The 23,145-nt window shown below is 40.7% G+C and overlaps 1 protein-coding gene across 2 annotated transcripts; it reads right to left on the bottom strand.

The window, feature by feature from the left end:
• Window positions 1-1,560: 1,560 nt before the first annotated feature.
• LOC122846234 (GTP-binding protein Di-Ras1-like) lies at window positions 1,561-20,324 on the bottom strand. Of its 2 annotated transcripts, none has more exons than XM_044143055.1 (3): window positions 20,016-20,324; window positions 9,576-9,916; window positions 1,561-9,025 (listed from the first exon to the last, which is right to left on the bottom strand). In XM_044143055.1, exons 2-3 carry the CDS (start codon window positions 9,882-9,884, stop codon window positions 8,738-8,740), a joined length of 597 nt encoding a protein of 198 aa, XP_043998990.1. In that variant the 5' UTR covers window positions 9,885-9,916; window positions 20,016-20,324; the 3' UTR covers window positions 1,561-8,737. The 2 variants fall into 2 exon arrangements, with proteins under 2 accessions (XP_043998990.1, XP_043998991.1); XM_044143056.1 differs by lacking the exon at window positions 20,016-20,324 and adding an exon at window positions 10,870-10,929 and having other exon boundaries at window positions 6,309-9,025.
• Window positions 20,325-23,145: the final 2,821 nt, after the last annotated feature.

Below are 23,145 nucleotides of genomic sequence, written 5' to 3'. Positions count from 1 at the left end.
CCATGTCAACGTCACACCATGGCTACGGTGCTGGGGACAGCATCCCCCTGGCAGATGTCAGAGAGCTGAGAAGTGTGAGTAGATGAGGTACAGGGAGGCCGAGGGGCCGGCACCTCTGTGTGACTTTCTGACAGTGCGTCAGGGAGTGAACGGAGGTTATCTCCTTCATGCGAGGACTTGTGAGATTATTCACACGCCTTCTAGTTTTCCACGCTCCGTCATGTTCCATGAGCAAACAGCAGTGTATTGTTGAGATTTTTACGCTACAGGACGGGACAAGTGGTGCTGAAATGTGAAGCATACGAGGTTTTCAATTCCGCTTTGGAAACTACAGAACGTGACATGATTTAATAACACAAATCTGAAAAGTAGTGCGTTCGCTCATACCCATTCTGGGGTCTGGAACCATGTTTGGTACATCTGCGTGTAAATCTAGAGATGTCATGCCTGTCAGCCTGTTTCTTTCTCTTTGCAAAGTCACTGAAGCTCACCCAGATTTGACCTGTGAAGCTCACATGTAAAGTTTTTACAGAAGTTCTCACAAAATTGTGTCAGAATCATCCTGGCAGTTTTTCATAATAAATAACCCTTATAGTTCTGCTTAAATGAGAGCTTACATCAAATTTATGCTAGTTAAAATGTTAACACGCAAGTAAAAAAAAAAAAAAACGTAAATTAAAACGCCTAAATAAATTAAGAAATCAAAAGCACAATAAAATAAATTTAGAAAAGATGAAATTGTGGCGTGTCAAAGTAAAGCTTTGCAGAAAGTAAAACAGAATATAGGCGAAGTAGGTTGAGCTGTGCAGAGCGGCTGGTTGCCTCCTGAGCTGTCAGATAACTGGATCTTTATAGGACACAAAGTTTTGATCTCATCTGGACACGTCAACTTCTTCCATATATGTACTATGTTTCCTGCATGGCTGGTAGCAAACTGGAAGTTCAGCTTCGCTTGACGTTCCTCAACAGTTGACTTGTTTAGGAACTTTTCCATATTGCTAGAATGTTGCCAGAATTGCTTGCAATGCACAGGTTATAGATATAGAGTCTCCGACCTGAGCAGCAGATCTCTGCAGCTCCTCCAGAGTTACCACAGGCCTCTTGGCAGCGTCTTTGGAGATTTGTTCGCCTTGACTTAGTAGGTTGGGGTCATAGTGTTACCATGTTTAGCAAATGGAAAGACGTTTATCTGACTTTTATTCAAACCCTAATCCTTATCTAAACTTCTGCAGTTTTTCCCCTGACCTGTCCACTGTGTTTCTTGGTCTCTGTGTTTGCGGTTTGTTCTCTAATATTATCTAATAAACATCTGATGCCTTCACAGAACAGCTGTATAAAAGACAACTGGGCTTCATTTGCTGCACAGATGACTTTAAAAGGCAGATGTTTGATTTTATTTCTGGGTTCTTGGGTATACAATTTTATTTTTCACTGACGGATCAATGTGTTGATCTGTCTCCCCCCCACCTCCAAACAAAAATCCAATAAAATAGATCGAGGTTTAAACCGCAAGGCATTGAATATATATATATATGTATATAAATAAAAATAATAACAGTATACACTGCTCAGTTCAAATTTTATTATGAAATTCATTTTGCAGATTGGATTATTGTCATCTGTGTATATATATATATATTTATATTTATTTATATAATTATTTATATATGCTAGTTTCCATTATTCAGAGGATGCATCAGCACAGTATATCGTAATAGGAAGACTATTGCTAGAATAAATATCTATACATTAAAAATCTCTGCATGAAAAGAAGTTCCAAAAACAGAAAAGGAAAAAAATCATTACAAAAGCAAAAAAGTGCTAAAAAGAAAGGAACAATTTGCGTAAATTAAACCCAAAATTGCTGATAAAATATTCTTTTTATTTTTTGCTAAAATTACAAAGATGTTTTTCACAGTTTGTGTCTTTGTTCTCATGCTGGCTGGAACACCGATAGGGACCATGCAGGAACGAAGAGCAACAGGATGCTAACAAACCACCTGATCCGCAACGTCGGCGTGCCCCGCCCAAAGCAGCCCGCGAGGATCCGACCTGATCCGATAAGGTCATGGAGAGGACAGCAGGGGTCAGTGGACGTACTTCTTCTTCTTTTTATTTTTATCTCTGTGGTTTGTAGTCTGAAACCAGGCTGAACAGGGCTAGAAACGGGCTGTTCTTGGAAGAGAGGGGACCCAATGAACCGTTTTTTACCACAATCAAACATTTCCGCGCTGCTTTAGGAGACCACATGCGAACATTTTTAAACCTTTCAGGAGCAGAAAACACCCTGTGACATGTGATTCACTAACTATTCTTACACGAATATCTGTTTGCCACTAATGACAAAGCTTAAATTGTTACTAAAAAACATGAGAATGTATATAATATTACGAGTTTAATGTACTAAATTTAATTTAATCAGAACCACGAAATAAACTTCACAAGATTGCGTAATTTTTTTCTTTAATTTCATGAGATCTATCACTATTAGCTGCTATATGTAATCTCCTCATCCACGTTGAACATTTTATGTGTCTGTAAATTTTTTCTTTTTAAAGAATTGCCTAGCAGGAACATTAAATCCATGACTGGACAGCAAAAAGAAGAGTCATGTGGCTCTACATCCCGATCCAAACAAAAATCACATAATTTTCCTGTCCCGTCTTAGAGATATTATACTGTTTTGACATTATTTACAGCTATCTACAATCCGATTTGAGCAGGGTCAGTTTTTATCACAAACGCACAAAACGAGTGGAACGAGCGTGAGACGAGTTCCGGTTTCAGCAGGGCAGGTTTTTATGAACTGGGCATGTTGGGCAAAGCGAGGAAATAATGCAAAAGAAAATAAGTGGAAAAAATGTTTCCAGCAGTGTGAAAGTGTGTGTTTTTAAATCCTGGTCAAAAGTTTAAACATAATCTCTCTGTAAACGAACCAGTTTTGTATCTTTAGTATGTTTTAGTAAAAAGGTTAACTTCATTCAAACTAAGGATTGTGCTATTTCTTTTGCTCTGTTTGTGGGTTTGTAGCACTTTTTCAAAGTGCATTTAACATATTTACATATTTCAGATTTGAGCTTTGCTGGAGGGGAATGTTTGTCATCATCTTTGGCTCGTCGAGCAATTAAATTGCATTCTCTTCAAACATTTTGAGTTCTGAATCATTTTTCTGTTTGAGACGTTTCTAATTTTCTGACTGCAGGTCACACAAACACACACAGAGCTGAGGGTTATGGTGTTTTGCCAGGAACCATTTTAGCGTCGCACTCCTGTCTGCAAGATGGCAACAAGCAGGGCCCTGCAGAAAACAGTGAGAGGAACTGAGAAGATTATTAGACTGTCCCTGCTGAACGTCTAGGAAAAAGAGGAGCATGTTGAACTGAAGCCATCTATGACGTTATAAAGTAAGATTGTTTCACTATAATCTGATTCAGATTCAAATTTTTAGTCAGAGAGCAAGACAATGAATTAATAACGCCCTTCACCTATTTTTAAATGCCAAATCATTCCACAGTATGTTACAATTTCCACTGCGTTTCAAATTGTAAAACATTGTTTTAGTGAAACAAATCTGTTATCGTAATAGAAATCTTGTTCTGCTTTTATAGACAATTTGATCTAAGGGGAAATTTAAGACTTTGCATGTTAGAACAGAGGTATAAAACATTAAAAATAGTTTTAAAAATTAGGTTAAAATGAGGGTCCTGCAGAGAATAGTGAGGGGAGCTGAGGATGCCACTGGATTGTTCCCCACCTTTTGTCCGAGATCCATTTCAGAAAAAGTGCAGACGAAGGACTCTGAACATTGCAGGATTCTTATCTAACCCTCCCTATTAATATTTTCACATTGGTCTCACAATATCCAAGTCAAATCCACCACACTGCTACACCAAATTTATAACACTTGATCGATTCTGCGTGGGTTTTTGTAATTTATAGTTTTTCACACAAATCTACTGAAGATCCGACATGAATGCTCTTCCTTTTTTTCTGTTTTATGTCTTTGTTTTTATTGTGAAACTACAACAAATAGATCGGAGTTAATTCAATCACTTTTCAAATATCTTGTAGCCTGATAGAACCTCCACTATGCTTTCCTGTAGTTGGGTTTTTATTTTATTTCTCGAAACTCATCTTATATGAACAAACTTCAGCCTTGCTTTCAATAAGAACTACAATGTGGTCCATAAAACAGAGTTTGCTGTCTTTAAAAATATTTAGCTAACTGTTAGGATGTAACTAAGGAGGATCTCTCTTTCTAGACTCCTTGACTGTTTTACTGATCTTCCTTTATTTTTACATTTTCTTGACAGTTTTAACTCATTTTAAAAAACATCTCAAATCCCATCCTATTGTGTAAGATAGTTTTAGATGTTATATTAGCTAATACCTATCCTTGTTACTCAAGTTTTTTTTTTTTTTGCCATTTTCCAAGCCTTTTGCTGAAACTGATTTAAATGTGCAGGTCCAATAAGTCCAATTTAAGCCCTTTGGATGCCAGAACAGTGGCATAAATTATAACAACGATACAAAACTGGTTTGCTTGCTTTTATTTCCAAAGATTATTCCTACCGAGGGGAGACGACGTTTTGAACCAGGACTAAACTTCCCGTTTGGCTGTCGTGTGTCCGTGTGAGCGAACCTGTGTTGCACCGGACATCCCATGCAGAACCAACAGGCGGAAAGCTAAGCCTAACACGACATCAGTTAGAACAGCAATCACAACACTCGGGTGTGCACATGAACAACTCATGCAGGCCAAAGTGTGCACATGCAACAGAAAAATGTGACTAGGGCACACACTCGGATGCTTTTCACTGCTGCACACAGACATATGAACGGATAAACGAGATGAGGGAAGCCCTGATTGGACCGGAGGCTGATTCTTTAACTCGTTCCGTCCACAGATGCTCCACGCGAACGCCTCTTTTGTTTGCTTTTCCACACGCGGGAGTTCAAATAAACCCACGGAGAGCACAGCTGAATTTCAGATTTCCACGCCGTGTCTATTTATAGGCTGCCTCCCTTTGCTCCCCTGTTTTGCGGTCCATCCAGCTCTCACATGCTGCCTCATTGTTCCCCTCTCCTTCCCCGCTGTATCATATTCCATGCGGGGACGAGTACAATGCCAGTCTCCTGTTAACGTCAGCAGAACAGCAGATTGCACAAACATGCGCACGCAATCTGGCATTTGCGTAAAGCCACCAGGCGTGTCGAGCTGATTTATTTTTTTTTTATTTTTTTTATGCAACGTGTTTAGATTAGATCAGCCGCCGGAGGTGGGCCTGAGAAATCACTGCAGGTCTTTTTGTTTATTCTGGTTTTATATATATATATATTTAGATGACCACATGCCCTGTCGGCTGCACCCCATCTGTCAAAATTAAAATATTAAAAACGTAATTTAAATCAAATGAGTTTTTTAGATATAAATTTAAATATTTATGTGTTTAAAAAAAAAAAAAAATCAATAAAGCATCCCTGGCCTCTAACATGTAAAGGGTACGTTTAAAAGGTAATTGTGGAGTTTCAGAGGACCTCACATTAGTGCAAAGTACAACACAGCAATAACAACAAATACATTCAGAAAAAATAAAATAATAATAATAATAATAAGTAGTAATAGCTATGAAGTGAAATCTTTAGTTACATATTCACATTTGGATCTAACTGATAAATCTGGAGAGCTGATGCATCAATAGCGAGATGATATGATGAGCAATATTATTGGATGGAAAATTACAGTACATAGCAACTACAGTAACCACACTTCCTGCTTACAATGAGTCTCCTTCCAGACAGACAGTGTTAAAGCTTTGCTTTACACGGGTAACATCTTACTTGAAAAGCTTTTCAGTCCTCTAGGGTAATGCGTATTTATTATAGCTACGCATCCGGAGCACGTTTTGGGTCATTTCACTCAAATGAGCAGGTCTTCAAGTAAAATGCCTCCCTAAAATGCCCGATCTTTGATAACGCTGCACACAAACACAAGAGGTGGAGAAGGACGGGGAACAGTTGCTGTGCTTTTTTTTTTTGTTATTGTTGTTTTGCTTCTGTTCAAAGAGGAGTGAACACAGTTAAAATGGGTTGTATTCTTTGTCTTTGGGTTTAAAAAGTACACAAGCAGATTATCCTCCACTCTAATTGTTGCTAAGAGCCTAACCTGAGAAAATGGAGAGAAAGTGAACAATTGATGTGGCTCACCCAGCTCAGATTACGCTCTGCAAACACAGCCAGCCGATACCCTGTTGCTCAGCAGAACCACGACTTCGTTGTGCTAATGTACCGAAGAAATAAGACAATGGCACTGAGAGCAACCATTGATGACATTACACAAAGTAGACAAAAGACACTTAAAGACAAAATAATAAAAAAAAATGCACATTAAGATATGTTGGTAAAAAGTATTGTGCTTTTGGCTGTCCTGTGTACAACATTAAGAGCTCCTGCATGAAAAGGGCGTGTTTATTTCTGTCTTATGCACTTTGGACTTACAGTGGAGCTATTAGGTGGTACAACATGGGAAATTCAATGTGTGTGTGTGTGTGATATAAAGTGCAATGTGAGGGGATTTAAGCTGAATGAGCCCATTTGTCTCCATGTAGTTAGTAAACAGTGACTATTGGAGCCATATCCATGTTTTCTCTCTACTGACGACTGCATGCATGATTCCCACATGCGTGTGTGTTTATCCCATCTCCTGCTTCCAGCTGATGATGCACAAATGGCAGACAAATCTCTGGTAAAGATATGTAAAGAGCCTCAGAATAAATTCATCTCTTATTCCAGTAGCTAATCTGATTAAATTGATTTTTACAAATGTTCTCTTAACTTTTTTTTTTTTTTTTTTGGTAACTCTTTAAAAGGAACAATGCTTCTGCCGTTCCAAACCTACACTACAGTGCAGGTGGTAAAAAATGTAAATTCTGTCAAATTAGCTAGCAATCGACGACTTCCTGTCTCAGAGGCCAGTTTCTTTCAAAGGTAAGAGAAGATTTTAGCAAATGATGCTGATAATAGCAACATCTCTAAATCTACAGACTGAGGAATCTGTAAAATCTTCTAAAATAAACTGGATCTGTGGCACTTTAAGGTCACCAAACCTCCACTACATCTTGAACACTTAGAGGCAACTAAAACCGTGTTTGGACCATTTGGTCCATTGATCAGGTGAGAAAATGAACAAAAATGTCTCATCAATCCTGAAACAGAAGACCAGTATGACAGAGGAGTTGTGATCCTGTGGGATGTTCCTCTTCCCTGCAAAACCTCTAAGAATTCTTTGAATTATTTTGTTTTTTAGTAAACTGAAAATCAGATTTCCCAAGACTTTTGGAAGGATAAGGATTCACAACATTCGGTCAAATCAAGTCAGGAAGACACAACATCTTAGTCCCCACGCATTAATTCTGCTTTTACTTCAAGTCCTTTACCGTATCTTTACCAGCGGTTCAAATTTGTCTGCAGTGTACTTATAATCAAACCAGCAAAATAGAAACAGGACTAGCAGTTCTCCAAATGAACCGTGTTTTCTTTTAGCCTCCTGTTTTTCTCTCTCCTTCACTATGTTTTAAATTGAAGGATTTCCTTCCCATCTAGCGTGATTCTTAAAGATCATTACAAAGCAAACAGACTAGGAAAAAAAGGCATAAAGAAAAATTTTCACATGAAAAGTGTCAAAGCGAGCTGATATTCTTGACCTCTTCCATTCGTCTCTCCATCTCAGCATTGATTATCCATCCTGGGAAAACAAGGCAACCTCGTTTCTCCTTCTTCGTCCTCCGGTTCGCCTTCCTCCTCTTCAGTTATTCTACGCTTTACGAACGATTTAAAAGGATTGTTGCGTGTATCAGTGTGCAAGCTAGATACCTCATCATTTACGGTGATGATTTTCAGAGGTTTTGTTGCTAAGTTGTGTGTGTGTTTTTTTTTTTTTAACAAGACCAGAAGAGAAATTAATCTTTTTTTTCCATCTCCGAGGAGGAACGACGAGGTGAATCGTTTACGCCGTCAGACTTGAGTTGCTCCTCTCCTGTGACTGAGTGATTAGTTGAGGCTAAAGATGTTTAGGCTAGATGGAAGATATTTACACCCCCCCGTGGTTATATACAGTGGAGTCCAGTGCTGTGGCTCTGGGACCTGCCTGTATGTCCTGCTGAGTGCTGCTCATGCTGGCAGTCTCAGATGTGTGATTCCCGCAGTTATTAGCATGATGGACCGATTTCAGCAGATGACTGATCTTGAAGAAAGTAAAAACCGGTTATTTCTAAAGATGTTGGGATAGTGGGAGATGGAGAAGCACACATGAAGAGGCCAGATGAAAAGATAAATGATTTGAACTCATCGGGGACTTTTTTCTACTTCGACGATGGCTCCGATGTTTCTATGCACGCAAATCTCCGCAGCCTCCACGGTTCCATTCCTCGCTCGTCTTCTTCTCCACGGTTCCTGGACGCTGCGCCACCATCTCTCCTCCACCCACTTGGACAAACCCTTCTGAAGAGCTGCTTCTTTCCGGTGCGCTGCTGTGGTTCTGAAATCCCAACTCAAACAAATGGGGGATGTGGATAATAAGATTCCCATTGCCATCGCAACATTTTTGCTTTGATTGGATAGACAGAGAGTCTCTCCTTTGTCCTGTCCTTCTCATTTATCTCTCCCGATCAGCATATCTCCCTCTCTTCCCTCTTTCCTCTCTTCTCCTCTCCTGCCGTCTCCTCTCCTCTTTCTCGATCTACATCACGCTGCATTTGCCCTTCAGTCTCTCTGCGCGGGACTGCTTCCCGGAGTGCTTGCCGTCGATGTTCAGGCTCATGTTCCTCTTCTTGTCCAGGTTGAGCAGCTCCTGGAAGAGCTCCGTGACGTTGTGGTTGGTCTTGGCCGACGTCTCCATGAAGGCGCACTTCCAGCGGTTGGCCTGGTCCTCCCCGTCCTTGGTCTCCACCTCACGATGGGTTTCATCGCTCTTGTTTCCCACCAGCATGATGGGGATGGCCTCGACATTGCTTTTTATGGCCAGAATCTGCAGAAGAGAAGAAAAGTGAGCATGGAAGGTTCCTGTTTTGAATTTCCAGGCGTTGTTTGCCACAAGTGCATTTTGTTGGGCTTTCATGGAATAACAGTACATATTTGCTTTCAAATTCCTTTTTTTTTTTTTACATAATAAAATTTGAAACGAGTTTTCTGTATTTATAGTTACGTCTGCCTGTCTTCTGAAGTACGCCTCTGCCAGCTTTGCACATTCACAGGATGCAAACTTTACCCATTCTGCATTTTTTACACGGCTCAAACTTGGTCACAATGAACAGAGAACTTCTGGACTTGAACTGGACCATTCTAAATCATGATCATGTGTCCATCTAAACACCTCCATTGTTGCTCTCTGACAAGTTTTCTTCCACAATTGCCTTGTCTTGGAAAGCTAGTGAAGTCACAGAGTGTCATTCACACAATATTAACCAAAACACATCTCAATCAATCTCATAATAACTTCAGATTTAGAGTCATTCCTTGTTGTTGTATATATATATATATATATATATATATATAGACACTCATACACAGACACACACCTGTTGATAAATGGGTTTCAGCTCCTCCAGAGACTGCTTGCTTGTGATGGAGTAGACCAGGATGAAGGCGTGGCCCTTGGAGATGGAGAGGCGCTGCATGGCCGGGAACTGGTGGCTGCCCGTGGTGTCTGTGATCTGCAGGGTGCACACGCTTTTATCGCAGCTGATCACTTGCCGGTAGGTGTCCTCCACCGTGGGGATGTAGGTGTCCCTGAACGTGCCCTTAACAAAGCGCAGGACCAGGGAGCTCTTCCCCACGCCTCCGGCGCCGAACACCACCACACGGTAGTCGTTGCTCTGCTCCGGCATTCTGCCTCTGCAGGCTTAAGACAGTGCTGCACCTGAAACGGCAAGGATGGAAGCAAAGGGAGAGAAAGACAATGTAATGAGGCGGATGGAAGAGAATCTTACTTGAAACTTATTTATTTCTGACAAACTTATTAATGTTGTTAGCAGCTTTTTATCTTTTTAACCTCAACTGTAGTACTTAAAAATATCTATGAAACCAAACTCAAACACCAGATAGATTTTTTTTTTTTCATTTCCTGTCTGGGACAAAATATATAGTCAGCAAATAGTGGACCTACAGATAAAACAAATATTCCTGGAATATGCTTTCCAAAAAGAAGCTTATAGCGAATTACATAATTCCCTATACCTATATAGGGAAATTTACAATAATAATTTTTAATTTTCTACATTTTGCTCAAAGTTCAAAGTCACTTCTTCAATATCCTTCAGAGAATCTTGTCCAACATTCGCAGTTCTGTCATTTTTCTTAAGTGCAGATTTTGTGTACTTTTGTTTGTAGACTTACCTAACTCAATAATTGATCGAGTAACTTGTGGAGCACAGACAGACTCGTAAATACGCATCAGTAAAGAATAATAAAGGAAAATACTCATCCTGAAAGGTGTGATTCTTGAACTTCCACCAAAGTCACACCAAGCAACCAACCAGTAAACCAAACCAAACCAAGTCATTTCAACCAACCAATCTACGAAAGAAAAAAGCAGCCAATCGAACAAGCAGCCTACAGACGAAATAACTAACCATCCAATCAATCAATCTGATTGGTTGATGGAAATTACCCAAACAATGAAACAAGCAGGAAACCAAAAGTAAGCAACAGACAAAGCAAGCAGCCCTCTAAAAAGAAAAGCCAGCAGGAGTGTAAACAAAGAAACAAGCAACTAGCCAAGCAGAAAAGTGATCAACTAAAGCAAATAAGTAACCAACTATATAGACTATAATAAAAGTAATCAACAACAAGGAAAGCATACAAATAACTAACCAGTGAAGCAATCTGCCGACCGACAAGTTTTATGAAGCGACGCTGTTTACCTGCTGGTGACATACTGTTAGTGTCGCTTTAGTTCGTTGTTTAGCCAGTGATTATTATCAGTGCAAAAATATGTTGCGAGTCAAGAAATAAACAAACTTCCTCATCCAGTAAGAGAGATTTCAGGTTTAAAAAAAAAAAAAAAGCTGTGAAATGACACCAGCTGCACTGCAAGTTTAACCTGCTCCTCATGAACCATCTCCTCACACGCAGTCTGTGGCGATCTTTGTGAGTCCTTGTATTTGTTGTGCGGCTCCGCCTGAATGTGCCATCGTTTATCTTCCGCAGTTCAACGCTCGCCTTAAGGTCTCGTAATAAGAAACTCCCTAGGATGTGATTATGCGGCTCTGCTACCTTCTGCTGTAATAAAACTGCAAAGTGGCATCAATATAATATGAAATAAGTGGATTTCTGTCATGCTCATACCGCGGGAACCAACAATTGATGTGCAGGGCATCCGCAATTGGATTGCTGGATTCTAAATGATATCAGTAAAAGGAACTCAAAATAAGTGGAGAATCTGCAGGCGCCTCCAGAGCTTTAAACAGACTCCCTCTCTCTTTGGATACGGGCGGTGTGACAGCTTCGCTGAAAACTTAAGCACAGATTAATTTACAGGAGAGCCTGTGGCCTCCACATATATGGCTGCAGCGCAGAAACTGTTCTCTGGTCACAAATAAAAAGTCTTGTTTCCTGAGTTGGTGATAAAAACTTGTTTTGATTGAATCTCCTGCCAGAATCAGTTCTGACTAATCCTTAACCTTCCTGGGCTTCTGGTCGATCAAAGCGTTTCTCCTTTAAATCTCGGCAGATTGTCTTTATGGCCGCGCTAATGGGAGTGTGTGCTGCCTGATGCCGTTTAGTTGTCTGCAGCATTGCTCTGACGCAAATCTGAGTAAACAGGCAACGCTGCCAGGAACGATGATCATCTGCGTGTTCCCTCAAACTCTTGGATTCGACGAGGCCTTCAGTCAGACTAAAGTATCACGCTCCGAGCTGCTAGATCTGCTCTGCTTTATGTCAAACAGGGGCACACACACACACACACACACACACACACACAAAGGAGGACGAGTCTGAGCATTATGAAAAATGAATATATGACTGACTTTTTGCTACATTAAATTATTTTATGCATCAAAGTCTGGTGCCTGTCTTTGCTGGGAGAGATCAAAGTTGATCTGTCTCACTGAATATTTTATAAACTAAAATGTAATAAAATAATTACAATAATCCGTCTCAAAACAGATTCAAATCTGCCTACATTTAAAAAAAAAGATTTATTATTTGCGGCTGAATTAAGATAAATGATTTTTGAGGAAGTGTGTGACACAGCAGTAGTATTTGGCATCCTGTACACCAGTTCTGGGACAAACTGATTCACATTTTTCATAAAATAAAGAGACAGGAAATTCAAAAGAATGTAATAAATTAGGACCATCTTCGTCTTTGCCACGCTCTTCAGAATGTGTGCATTTTTTATGATTTTGCTGGATTTTCTAATGCTGTATTTTCAGGTTTAATAAAAGTGAAATAGCACTAATAAACTTGAACGACTTCCTCAAAAGGAAACTTTTAAGGCTTAGAGTACTGTTAGTTAAGAAATATTGATGTAGACTCCCAGTCCACCGGGACACGACTATTTTAAAGAGCTTAAAATTGAAGGGAACTTTGGAGAAAACACTAAAAGTCAAATCAACTTTTGTTGATAAATCTATCTTTGCTTTTCATCACCACCCTAAAAACTGCATGTTGCCTTAACTGGGTTAAGATGTGACTGTGTGTTGTCTCTTGTCATGAACAGGTAAACCAGTTCTCACCTTAGAACAAACTTAGAATCCAGAGAAACTCCTACTAGTTTATAAATTACTTGTTCTTAAACATGGGGTTTTACTTTTCGTTTCCTTTTTTCTGCTTTTTCTCTTTCCTTTGGTTTGTTGTTTTGTTATATTTCCGTCTAACTCATGTAAAGCATTTATTTTTATTTTTTTTCCTCCAGGGGGTCTTTTGTAGGCTCTAGTGTCCCTTATATGAAAGGAAGGAGAGGGGGGAAGACATGCGGCAAGCATCGCCGGGTCCGGGAGCCGAACCCGCGACGGCCGCGTCCAGGACTCAAGGCCTCCAAACACGGGTCACGTTATCCCCTATGCTACCACACCATGTAAAACATTTTGAATTGCCTTGTTGCTGCTCAATAGAGCTATCAATAGAGCTATCAATAGAGCTATCAATTGCTCTATTGCTACTAATAGCAATAGAGCTGATAGCATCCTGGTTTTTAGACTTCTAAAAATCACAATGTAATGAAAAAAAAATGTAAAAAATTTGAGAGTATTTTCATTTAAATTTTCATTTTATCTGATGCTTAAATTCTGTTACTTTCAAATGCCATTCTTGTTTTTATTATAGTGTCTTTGCTTTCTGATAAAGCCTTTCTGAGTTATTTTTTACTTGAACGCCTCGCCTCGCCTAACTGGGGATCTCAAAAATGTTCACATGTTCCTTTGCATCTTTGTCTTTCTCCTGCTACCTGAGCATCCTCTTGCTTTTTCCATCCTTTGCTCTCCTCCCTCTCTCTGCTCTCCATGCTGTTGGATCAATGGACTCGGGCCCCCATGGTTTTAATCGATGTAGCGTGCTTCTCCAGGCCCCGGCGGTCCGTCGTCCTGCCTCTCCGTTTTATTTTGAGCCCTAGACTTCAGCTTCAGCTCATCAAAACCATCCTCCGCTCCCCTAGCCTCCTCTCTCACCTGAGCTAAAATTAGCCGCCTCTCTTCTCTTCCGTCAGCAGCCATAGCTGCACACACACAGACAGGTGCGCCCTCGCGGGTGACACACATACTGTACTTCCACTCGTTCATCGTTTGTCCTTGACATGGAGCCGCCAAGATTGATGGCGCTCCTCCCCGACTCGAGCCGTCTCGCCGCATTTTGCCTCCTCTCCTCTTGTTTTATTTGAAACGAGAGGACTGCAGTTCCCTAATGAATTAATGGTACGGTTTAAAATGCATCTGTGGCAGCGCAGCCAGACTCCATTAGTGGATAACATTGGCACAGAGCGAGCAGGTCCCTCTTCACTGCAGAGGCAGTGCAGGCTTCTCTGATTTACTCCACAGAGAGCGCAAAGAAATGTCACCTTTGGCAAAAAAATATGCACATAACTTGCCTCAGAAGAGCCACTTCCACCGCCGCATGAAAGAGGCGCATTAACCAACATCAAAGACAATGCCATTCAACAGATCAAGAGCGTGATTAAATAGACACCCACAAAGCGGTCCCACGGTTTCTGTCGGTGAAAGGGTTTTAATCAGGGTGTTCATACTGGAATGCTGTGGATACAAGGCTATTTGGGAATGAGTGTTTTACAGGATCAGCGGATTATCAGTTGAAACATTAGGTCCTCTTCTGGTGTGTGTGTGTGCGTGTGGGTGTGTGTGTGTGTGTCTCTGTGTGCATGAGTGCATTCGATTGCAATCAGCATTTTTTAGCGTGGTAATTTAAAGACTCAGGCCTTTTTTTTGATTTGGTTTGAACAGTGTCTGGAGATTCAATTCATAAAATAAATTTTGATTTTAGTCGCAGTCGTGCCTCACTGCTCTCGCTCGCTTATCATTTGTATTGACTTTCAAAATTAGGCTTATACAGGTGAAAATATATATTTTTTAATGTTTCCTGCAACAACAATAGACGTTTCTCTCCATTTTCTGTTTTGTCTGCATATATAAAAAGGGGATTTATTTTTAGTTTTTTTTATTTGGAGCTACTTTGGACAGCCATGACTGTCGTCTTTCTTTCTGAGGAAATTATAGAACGTTTCTCAAAACTGAAAGTGCCTCAGGCCATTCAAATGCATGTAAACTGAGCCTTAATACAAGCAGAAAGGTTTCAGACAGTGGCGGCACCGGCATGAATCGCGCCTCGGGCAAGACACTCCGTTGGCCCCCTACCAAAAAACATTACATTTGAGTAGATAATCTACATGTCCTTTATTATTTCTGGCTTATTTTACTGACTTTATAACATGGTCACACAGAGGCCTGGTGTAACTGTAATGACAATTTGCTTTTTTAGGTTTTTTCTAACCATTAATTCTAATAGTTGTTGTTTTTAAGAAAGACATTTCTGTCAATATTATTTACAATAAACTTTCTAGACAGGACAAATACAAGCACAGTTTCTTAAAAACCTCTATTTTTAAATAGACAAGAATGAAAACCATCGAAGCTGTTGTGTACTGAACACTCAGTCTGTTTTCCAGGATAAGGAAATTATTTGCTAGTTTGGCTACAAACAGGAAGCTCTGATCAGATGCCAAACTCGCCATCATCAACCAGAAACAACGAGCGGCCTCATTTTCTTATGGTGCTTGCACTTTGCCCACCACCAGGGGGCATCCATTCCCTCTCGCACGCAGATAAACAAGCAAAAACTCATTCGAGAGTCCAGATATATAAGTTATGTAGCACTCCTGCCATCCCCTGTTAAAATGGCACCCTGGTTGTTGTGCCATCTGGCTTCTGCACCAGTCTTACCGTTTTCAGCCACCAACACTCCGCCTAGACAAGCAAAGCGCAGCCAATAAGTTCTTCCACATATAGACCTTGTCAAAGCGCATTTATAGCATAGTTATAAGTACACTTATGTTAAATGCCATTGAAAGTGTAGCATTTCAACCGCTGCATGCATTGAACAGCCCTTTCCACAACACTCTATAATCATCACTGCTCCCAAGAAACATGATAAGTGTTTACAGGAATAAGTGATATTAGCACCGTTTTACTCGTTCTGATTAACACTTGTGCTGGTATCTGCACATCTCTGCTGCTGTGCTGTTTTTATGGTCACTTTTTGTAAATAGTCTATCTAAGTACGTTTTTAAATAAACTCAAATCTCACATTTCTTTTCACTGGAGTGCGCTGTGTTTTATGACAGTATTATTCTCGTGTAAACCTACAAATGTGGGACAATAAAACAATATTTCTGTTCCGTTCTACGTTAAACACCGAGTTACTCCCTGCATTACATAACAGCACTGCACTGCATTACCGAAATGACTCAACTGATGTGAAGCCAGATGAAAATTATGAGCAAGACCCTGGCTTTCATCCGTGTCTATCCACTGTAAAGTCTGACATTTTCTCGGAGCATATCCGCCTCACAATATAAGACACTCAGGCACTGTTGGCTTAGGAGCTAATTACTGAGCTTAACCTACGCTGCACAGCTTGGAGTTGACCCAATTCCCAGGAATTAAGTTGCCAACAGTCTTTGGGTCATGGGCCATCTGGATCCAAAACTTTCTGACACGGAAACAATCAGTAAAAGTCACGTTATTACTGACAAAATCAGTTTTAACTGACTGACTATCGAAGCTTTGACCGGTAACGCGCTACAGCATCTCAGAAGGTGTCAGGTTTCCCTCTCTTAATGTGCGCTGGATGGCTGTTTGTGTCAATTTTCAGCTGAAAACTGAAAATACATGCACTTTTCACCTTATCTATCAGATTTCCGCTCTGACTTGCTTCGTTCTGAATAAAACTGGAGGCATACGGGCCCGTCTGTGTAAAACTTTACCAGGAAACGTTTGACAGATTGACACCTGGAATGCTGTAACCTGAGTCATGCTGGTTCTGTGCGGCAGTAGTTGGTGTCAGAGCGTGTATTAGTTTGGAGTATTAGTGGTACCTCGGGATCCCCGGGCTGCTCCTGCTGCTCTCTCCATATGACCCTGCTAATCCCTCAGCCTGCCGTCTGGGACGCTCACAGACAGAGGTCTGTGTTGTTTTGCATCATTTCTCTGTGCAAGTCCAAGACTGCGTACTCCTGAGGCTCGGGCACAAACAACGCTGCTGGTGGTGCTTGGGAAACACCCCTGGAGTGACGGATGAAGAGCAGGTTTGAAAGTCAGAATTGATCCTATGGTTCTGCAAGACAAAGATCAGTGGATGACAGAAAGCCAGCTGATCTCTGTAAGGTTGAATAAGGTCAGGAAAAGGTGACCCCACATCTCCCAGTCCAAATACAAACTGGTTAGTACAGCTATTTTTTTTATTAAGACGTTTAAAATACTTATATTTCACAAGCGGTGGATCAGAAAATCAGACGATGGTGTCATAAAATCATGTGGAAGGAAAACCATATGAGTGTTTAAAATAAACTGATGCCATCAGTATGAAACTTTGCTGTTGATATTTTCTACAGTATTTTTGCAGGCTGGATGGATGGGGACGGTAGAACTTCACTTCCTCTGGTCCCTCAGGACAACTAAGAACATGGATATATGTTTGAAATTGTTATTATTTGTAGTATTATCATGAACAACTTGAAGTTTAAAGTATAAAGCGACAACGGCTGTAGCATTTTAAAGGGTCAGATTTACAGTTTGAGACAATTTCAACAGCGGCTCGTGTCAATCCGCTGACAAAACACGACATGTGAGAGACCAGTTCCTTTATTTTGGATGAACAGAAACATACTTCTAAGGCGAGTTGTGGATATTTTCCTTTTACCTTAGAAAGGAAAGGATTTTTTTTTTTTGCATCAGATATCCAGGAACTGGACTCTCATGTGTCTCAGTCTTTATCTGGCAGAATCACGGTACACAAACTTTAATATATTTAATTTAGCTTGCAAGCGACAAGTAAACAGAAATAGTTCATTCTAGCTGTCAAATGAAGAAAAATGATGCGCAGTTTTTACATTTTGTGCACTTCACAAAAAGTTTAAAGCTCCCCTTCATCTGTGTCTTTGTAGAGCCATCTTTTATTAGATCTTATTGTTTTATTATATCTTTTGTATCCACCATATTTGTGCATCTAAACTCTCAGATATTTTCAGGTTATTTTCACCTTCTAACAGGTTTTCTTCCAGGATTGTCCTGCGTTTACCTCCATCCCACCACATCAACTCTGACCAAAAAAGATGCATACCCACAGCATGATGCTGCCGCCACTATTTTTAAGGGATGGGAATATGTGCCGTTCACCCCTCCACATAGCAGCTGGGCTGAAAACTTAACCTCTGCTCCCATTACCATAGCTCCTTCTCCCCCTACACACAAATTTTTTATTTGCAGATTTTTAGCGTCCTCAACTGACTCGATGACCTTTTCTGGCTTCTCCAGAGTTACCGTGGGAACCTCCTGTCTGCTTCCCAGATTAACGCTCTCTTTGTCCATTTAGGTGGACAGCCGTGTCTTGGTACGTTTGTGGTTATGCCAAACTGTTCCTATTGTAGTGCGGCTAACTCTTGCCCAGTCAACAGATCCCTGAAGGGTGAATTAGCGTCTGTGATTCTTTTGCATGATATTTCCAGAACCTAACTACAATGTTTTTACAACTTAAAAAAAACTAAACAGTATTGTTAATTTTCTTCTTATCTGCTCAGCAATAAATTCAACTACAATATTTTTGTAATGAAACAAAGAGGCATTTCTTAACAAAAGGTGAACAGTTTCCAAATTTGGGGTTAATTTGTTTCAGCTTATTTGGTCTAGAAAATCTTAAATCAATGTATATATATATGTCATTGTAATTCTCATGCTAAAAAGTTACAAGCGTGTCCACTGGAGGGCCAAATTTGCACCAATTCCCAGTCGGAAGCCTCCCAAAATTGTTCAACGGGTCACATTTTGGACATTCCTGAAATAAAATTTATAAAACACAAATTCTTGATTATGCAAAAAATAAATACATAAATAAAAGTTCAAAGGATAAAGCACCACAGTATGTGACAGTATGTACCACCTTATATCAGTGTTTATATTGTAGAAAAGAACCAAATAACATCATAATCATCATCTAAAATCAGCCCAGAACCAAATCCCGTCTTCAGCAGCATCATCTGCTGTTACCATGTACTGAGTCATTTCTTCATCCGGCCTCAGCAGTAGAGGTGTATGTTGTTATGCAACTGTACCGTGACTATTCCACACTCACACACACACACACACACACACACACACACACACACCCACACACGCCGTGACTATTCCACACACGCAGACCTAAAACACTGTCCCATCACTTATCCTCCGACACGTCTGCATCTCCGCACTGTGCTCTCTCCTCCATCACACTCTACAAAGCTTCACTCCCGGGATTTACTGCCATGAGTCTCCTCTTCATGTATGGTTCCACACGTCTGGCGTCCCTTTCCGGAAAATAGAGTCACATATATGCGCACACATAAAAAAAGAGAGAGAAGGGAGGCGGGGAGGACTAAATGATTCATAATTTCATTCTACATGTCCGGACGGCTCTCCTCTTCAGTCGCTGCACTGAAAACAAACAGCGCATCGACTGTCGGAGGAGGAGACACTCTAAAAAGCCCAGATCCAGATGGAGGATTAACCGTGACATTTGCCACACACACGCACACACACACACACACACACACACACACACACACACACACACACACACACACACACACACACACACACACCAAAGGACGACTTTATGCGTCACGTCAGTGTCATATTTAGTGTATAGTCGTGCAAGTCGTCGTGCATCTTTCTGCGGGGCTGTAGACAGGAAAGGGTGGCAGAAGAGGGCTTGCCGTCAGTCCGCAGATTGGTGCGCAACGCCATTACAGACCACCCTACTCTGCTCGGTTCATTCATAAATACCAGAGGATCGCCATCTCGCAGCGGTGCATCATTTGGAAGTCGCAGAACTCCCTCCCCCCCGCCCTCCATCACCCCCATCCTCTGCTTCACTTTACTTCTCAAAGCCATGAAATAATCCTGACCAGTGTGTCGTTTCTAACCCTCACCACCACCACTCCTCTCCCCTCCAATATGGCTGTACGGGCATATGGGCAGCGGCGGCGGCTATAGAATGAACACGATCGAGATTTCCGAACGGAATCGGGACTCGTGATAGGACGTCGATGTGGAGGAGACTGAAAAAAACAAAACAAAACAAAAAAAAACGACGGCGTGAAAACATCGGAGGAGAGCCGCGGGAATCCTGGTGCGCACAAACAGCAAGCGGAAAAGCACAAACAGCCACCAAATACCAACATCTAATATTTGCGCGTAAAAAAAAAAAAGAAAAAAAAAAAAGAGGCGGTGAAGAGCGAGCGGCTCCCATACCTGGTCGTGATGGATCTTTAATGCGCACGGCTCCGCTTCAGGCTCGTCCTCGGTTCGGAGGGGTCAAACGCAAACGCCGAGAGCGTCTTAAAGCAATTTTTTACACGACTCATGTAGAGCTCATGTCGTCCGAGTCCCAGCACCGCCGACACACTCACACTCTCACACACACTCACGCACACACGGAGGAGCATGCACACGCAATCTCAGTCTCTCTGCCCCCCCTCTCTCTTTCTCCAGCAGATAGGACGAGGGAGGTGCTATCCCCTCTCCCTTGTCTGTAGGCAAAAAAAAAAAAAAAAAAAAAAAGGCAGTCAAGCAGAGGATTCATTCATATTCGTTGCATATTTACGTTTAAAGTGTTATTAGATATTTTCTACTAACACATTTCACCTGACTGGATGTAATATTTAGATGTTGGAGAGGTTAGAGATGAGGGTGATGGCAAGAAAAATGTCCAAAGCTTGGAAAAAGGAAATTTAATCATAATTATCTTTCAATTGGAAAGTATATTACGTTGTTTGAAGTACATCTGTATTTTTCTTTAAAAACTCAAACATTTAGTGTGTAAATTTAAATGCCGATCTTTCCTGTAAGTCATTTAACTACTTATTCAGTTGTCTAATGTTCCTGAGAACTGCTTCACATCTTTAAGTCTGATACTATAGAAACACCCTGACAGGATGAAACCTCAGCCTCTGTCACAGCACAGAGTCTGCAATGTTGGCTGTTTAGTTTTGTTATTTTCAATCAATCGGAAATGGATTAGATTTATAGAGGATCTTTTCAAAGTGCAATATTCGAAAGAATCTTTCACTCAGATTTTTTAAGAGAGGAACGCACGACAGCCTCGTTCTGTTGTTCACCTTGGAGAAATGTAATTTCTTTCTAAAGCAGTGACTGACCTGGTTGGTGATGCTGGTCCAGTTGTACCTGAACAACACTGTAAATACTGTGTAACCTAGAAAGTTTTATTGGACAACTGGTGTGCATTTTAATTAAATGCATCCTATTCAAACTCAATGTTGTGTCTTGAAAAAGGATCATTAGCACTCAAGAAAGTTTCACTGGTGTAAGAAATATTAGAAATCGAGTAGAAACCTTTTAGATCAAATGGTGAAAGGAAGTGTATCAAAATGTGATTAGAACTGAATGAAAAGAAAAAAAATATGTAGATTTTATTAAATATATCCACAAAACTGCCACGAAAGCAGATCAGCACCATGGATAGCGACATTCATCTCTGAAGGCTCAAGGGATTCATGAATGCAGCGCATTATACATATTAATAAGGCGAGAAAACACGCAGTGGAAAGAATTAATGATGTGATGACAGATCCAAACACGATGTACCAGGAAGTGAGCTGTCGGCTGAGTACCGACACCCAAACGCATCCGGAACCCAAATTCTTTGCCCTGGCTTGTCCAGAATCTCCCTCCTGCCATCAGACGGATTTAAATCTTCCCTATAGTTTCTCTGGTGCTGAAACCGGGCCAAGAACGTTTCCTCCCAGGCCCGGTTCTCTGGTGCGCCGGGTGGACGGAACAGCCTCCCTGTATGACTCACCAGCTCTGCGTCTACTCCGCATTGTTTGTCTCCCTCTGTCGGCGAGAAGGGGAACTCCCCGGCGTGTAAACGTTTCCTTCCGTTTTCCACACTTAATTTAATGATTTTAGGTCTTCCGTGAAGCTGGATGACTTTTAGGAGTTTTTGCTTCACAGCCTTTCAGACACCTTAAAGTCGATACGGAGAAGAAATCTCTGAAATCAGAAAGTTTGTTCTTTTTTTTTTTGGGTCGTTTTCTAATAACAGATATCTACTTCTGTGTACGGTTAGAGGGTCAACGTGCGTTAGGATTTATCAGTTGGAAATTTATGGAGAAGGTTGACAAGTGAAAAAAAAAAAATTTTAAGTTAAACACTTCAGTCTTTAGGCAGGCCCCCCAATGCATTTGTAGGAAATGTTCATGACTCTCAGTCGTGTTTAGTCATATTTTAATATAAATAACATTACTGCAGCTATTCCTAGAGTACTCTGGCTATAAATGTGGCACCTGCAAAAACAAGCTTATAGAAGACTGACAGATGACTGACAACCTCATGTATTGATGGATAGACAAATGGATGGCCAGACTGACAGCTGGGCCTGGAAATGGATGAATGAGTGCATAAATAGGTCAAGGTGCCTGATTTCTGGAAGTACAAAATGTTATTCAGTCTCAACGTTTCTGCAAAAAACTGGGAAATATTTCAAATTACTTGTTTTCCAGAAATCGTCATACAGATTACCAAGTAATCTGGGTATTTTTTTTTTCCCCCCTCCACCAAATCAATTACAAGACTGAAAACAAACACAAAGACATCCTCACAGAAACAACTTCCATTCTCAACATATTACACCCAGCGCACAAACACAAACCGTCTTTCTTTTGAGGCCCCTCAGCCATGAACACAGAGCAAAGCACAAATGAATGCATGGGCAGTTAGGTGGACTGAATGATAGGATACTAGACTCCTCACAGCAGCATGAGGGAGGAAAGCAGCAGAGCATGAACTTTGTGAAATGGGATTTTATTAGGTCCAAATTACACACAGTGTGGTACAGACACAGAATTCATCGGTGTTCCAGTTTTATTTCTTTAAATCATCGTGAGAAAATAAATTAAGACATCTTAAAAGCCAGAAGGTTTACAGTTAATGTCAAAGCTTGGGAATGTTCCCAATACCTCTGACTGAGATCAGTCTGGCACGTGAAGGAGAGAAAGGAGACAGATGACATGATTATCAACACAACAGAAGGCGGTCTATAAATACATTTTAGGGCAATGAGCAGAGAAGATCTTCAGAGGTTCCTGAGACATTGATTTACCTCTGGATTTACTTCCTAATCAAACCTCAATATGAATGTAGAGCTAGATCTATTTTAATTCAAAGCTTGAAGGTAGTGTAATTTATTAGTCTTCTGCCCACAAAAGTTTATAATCACAGCACAAGTAAACAAATTATTCTTCAATAAACGTTTCTCTCAGTCGTCTTCATAACAGATCAGAAAAAAAAAAGGTCACAGCTTTGTTTTCACAGTTGGAAAGGCACAGACTCCACGAAGAGCAGGGCGGTTAGTCATCCATCT

Source organism: Gambusia affinis, linkage group LG16 (assembly GCF_019740435.1).
Source record: "Gambusia affinis linkage group LG16, SWU_Gaff_1.0, whole genome shotgun sequence".
Classification (NCBI taxonomy): Eukaryota; Metazoa; Chordata; class Actinopteri; order Cyprinodontiformes; family Poeciliidae; genus Gambusia; species Gambusia affinis.
This window is presented reverse-complemented; position numbering and strand designations above follow the sequence as displayed.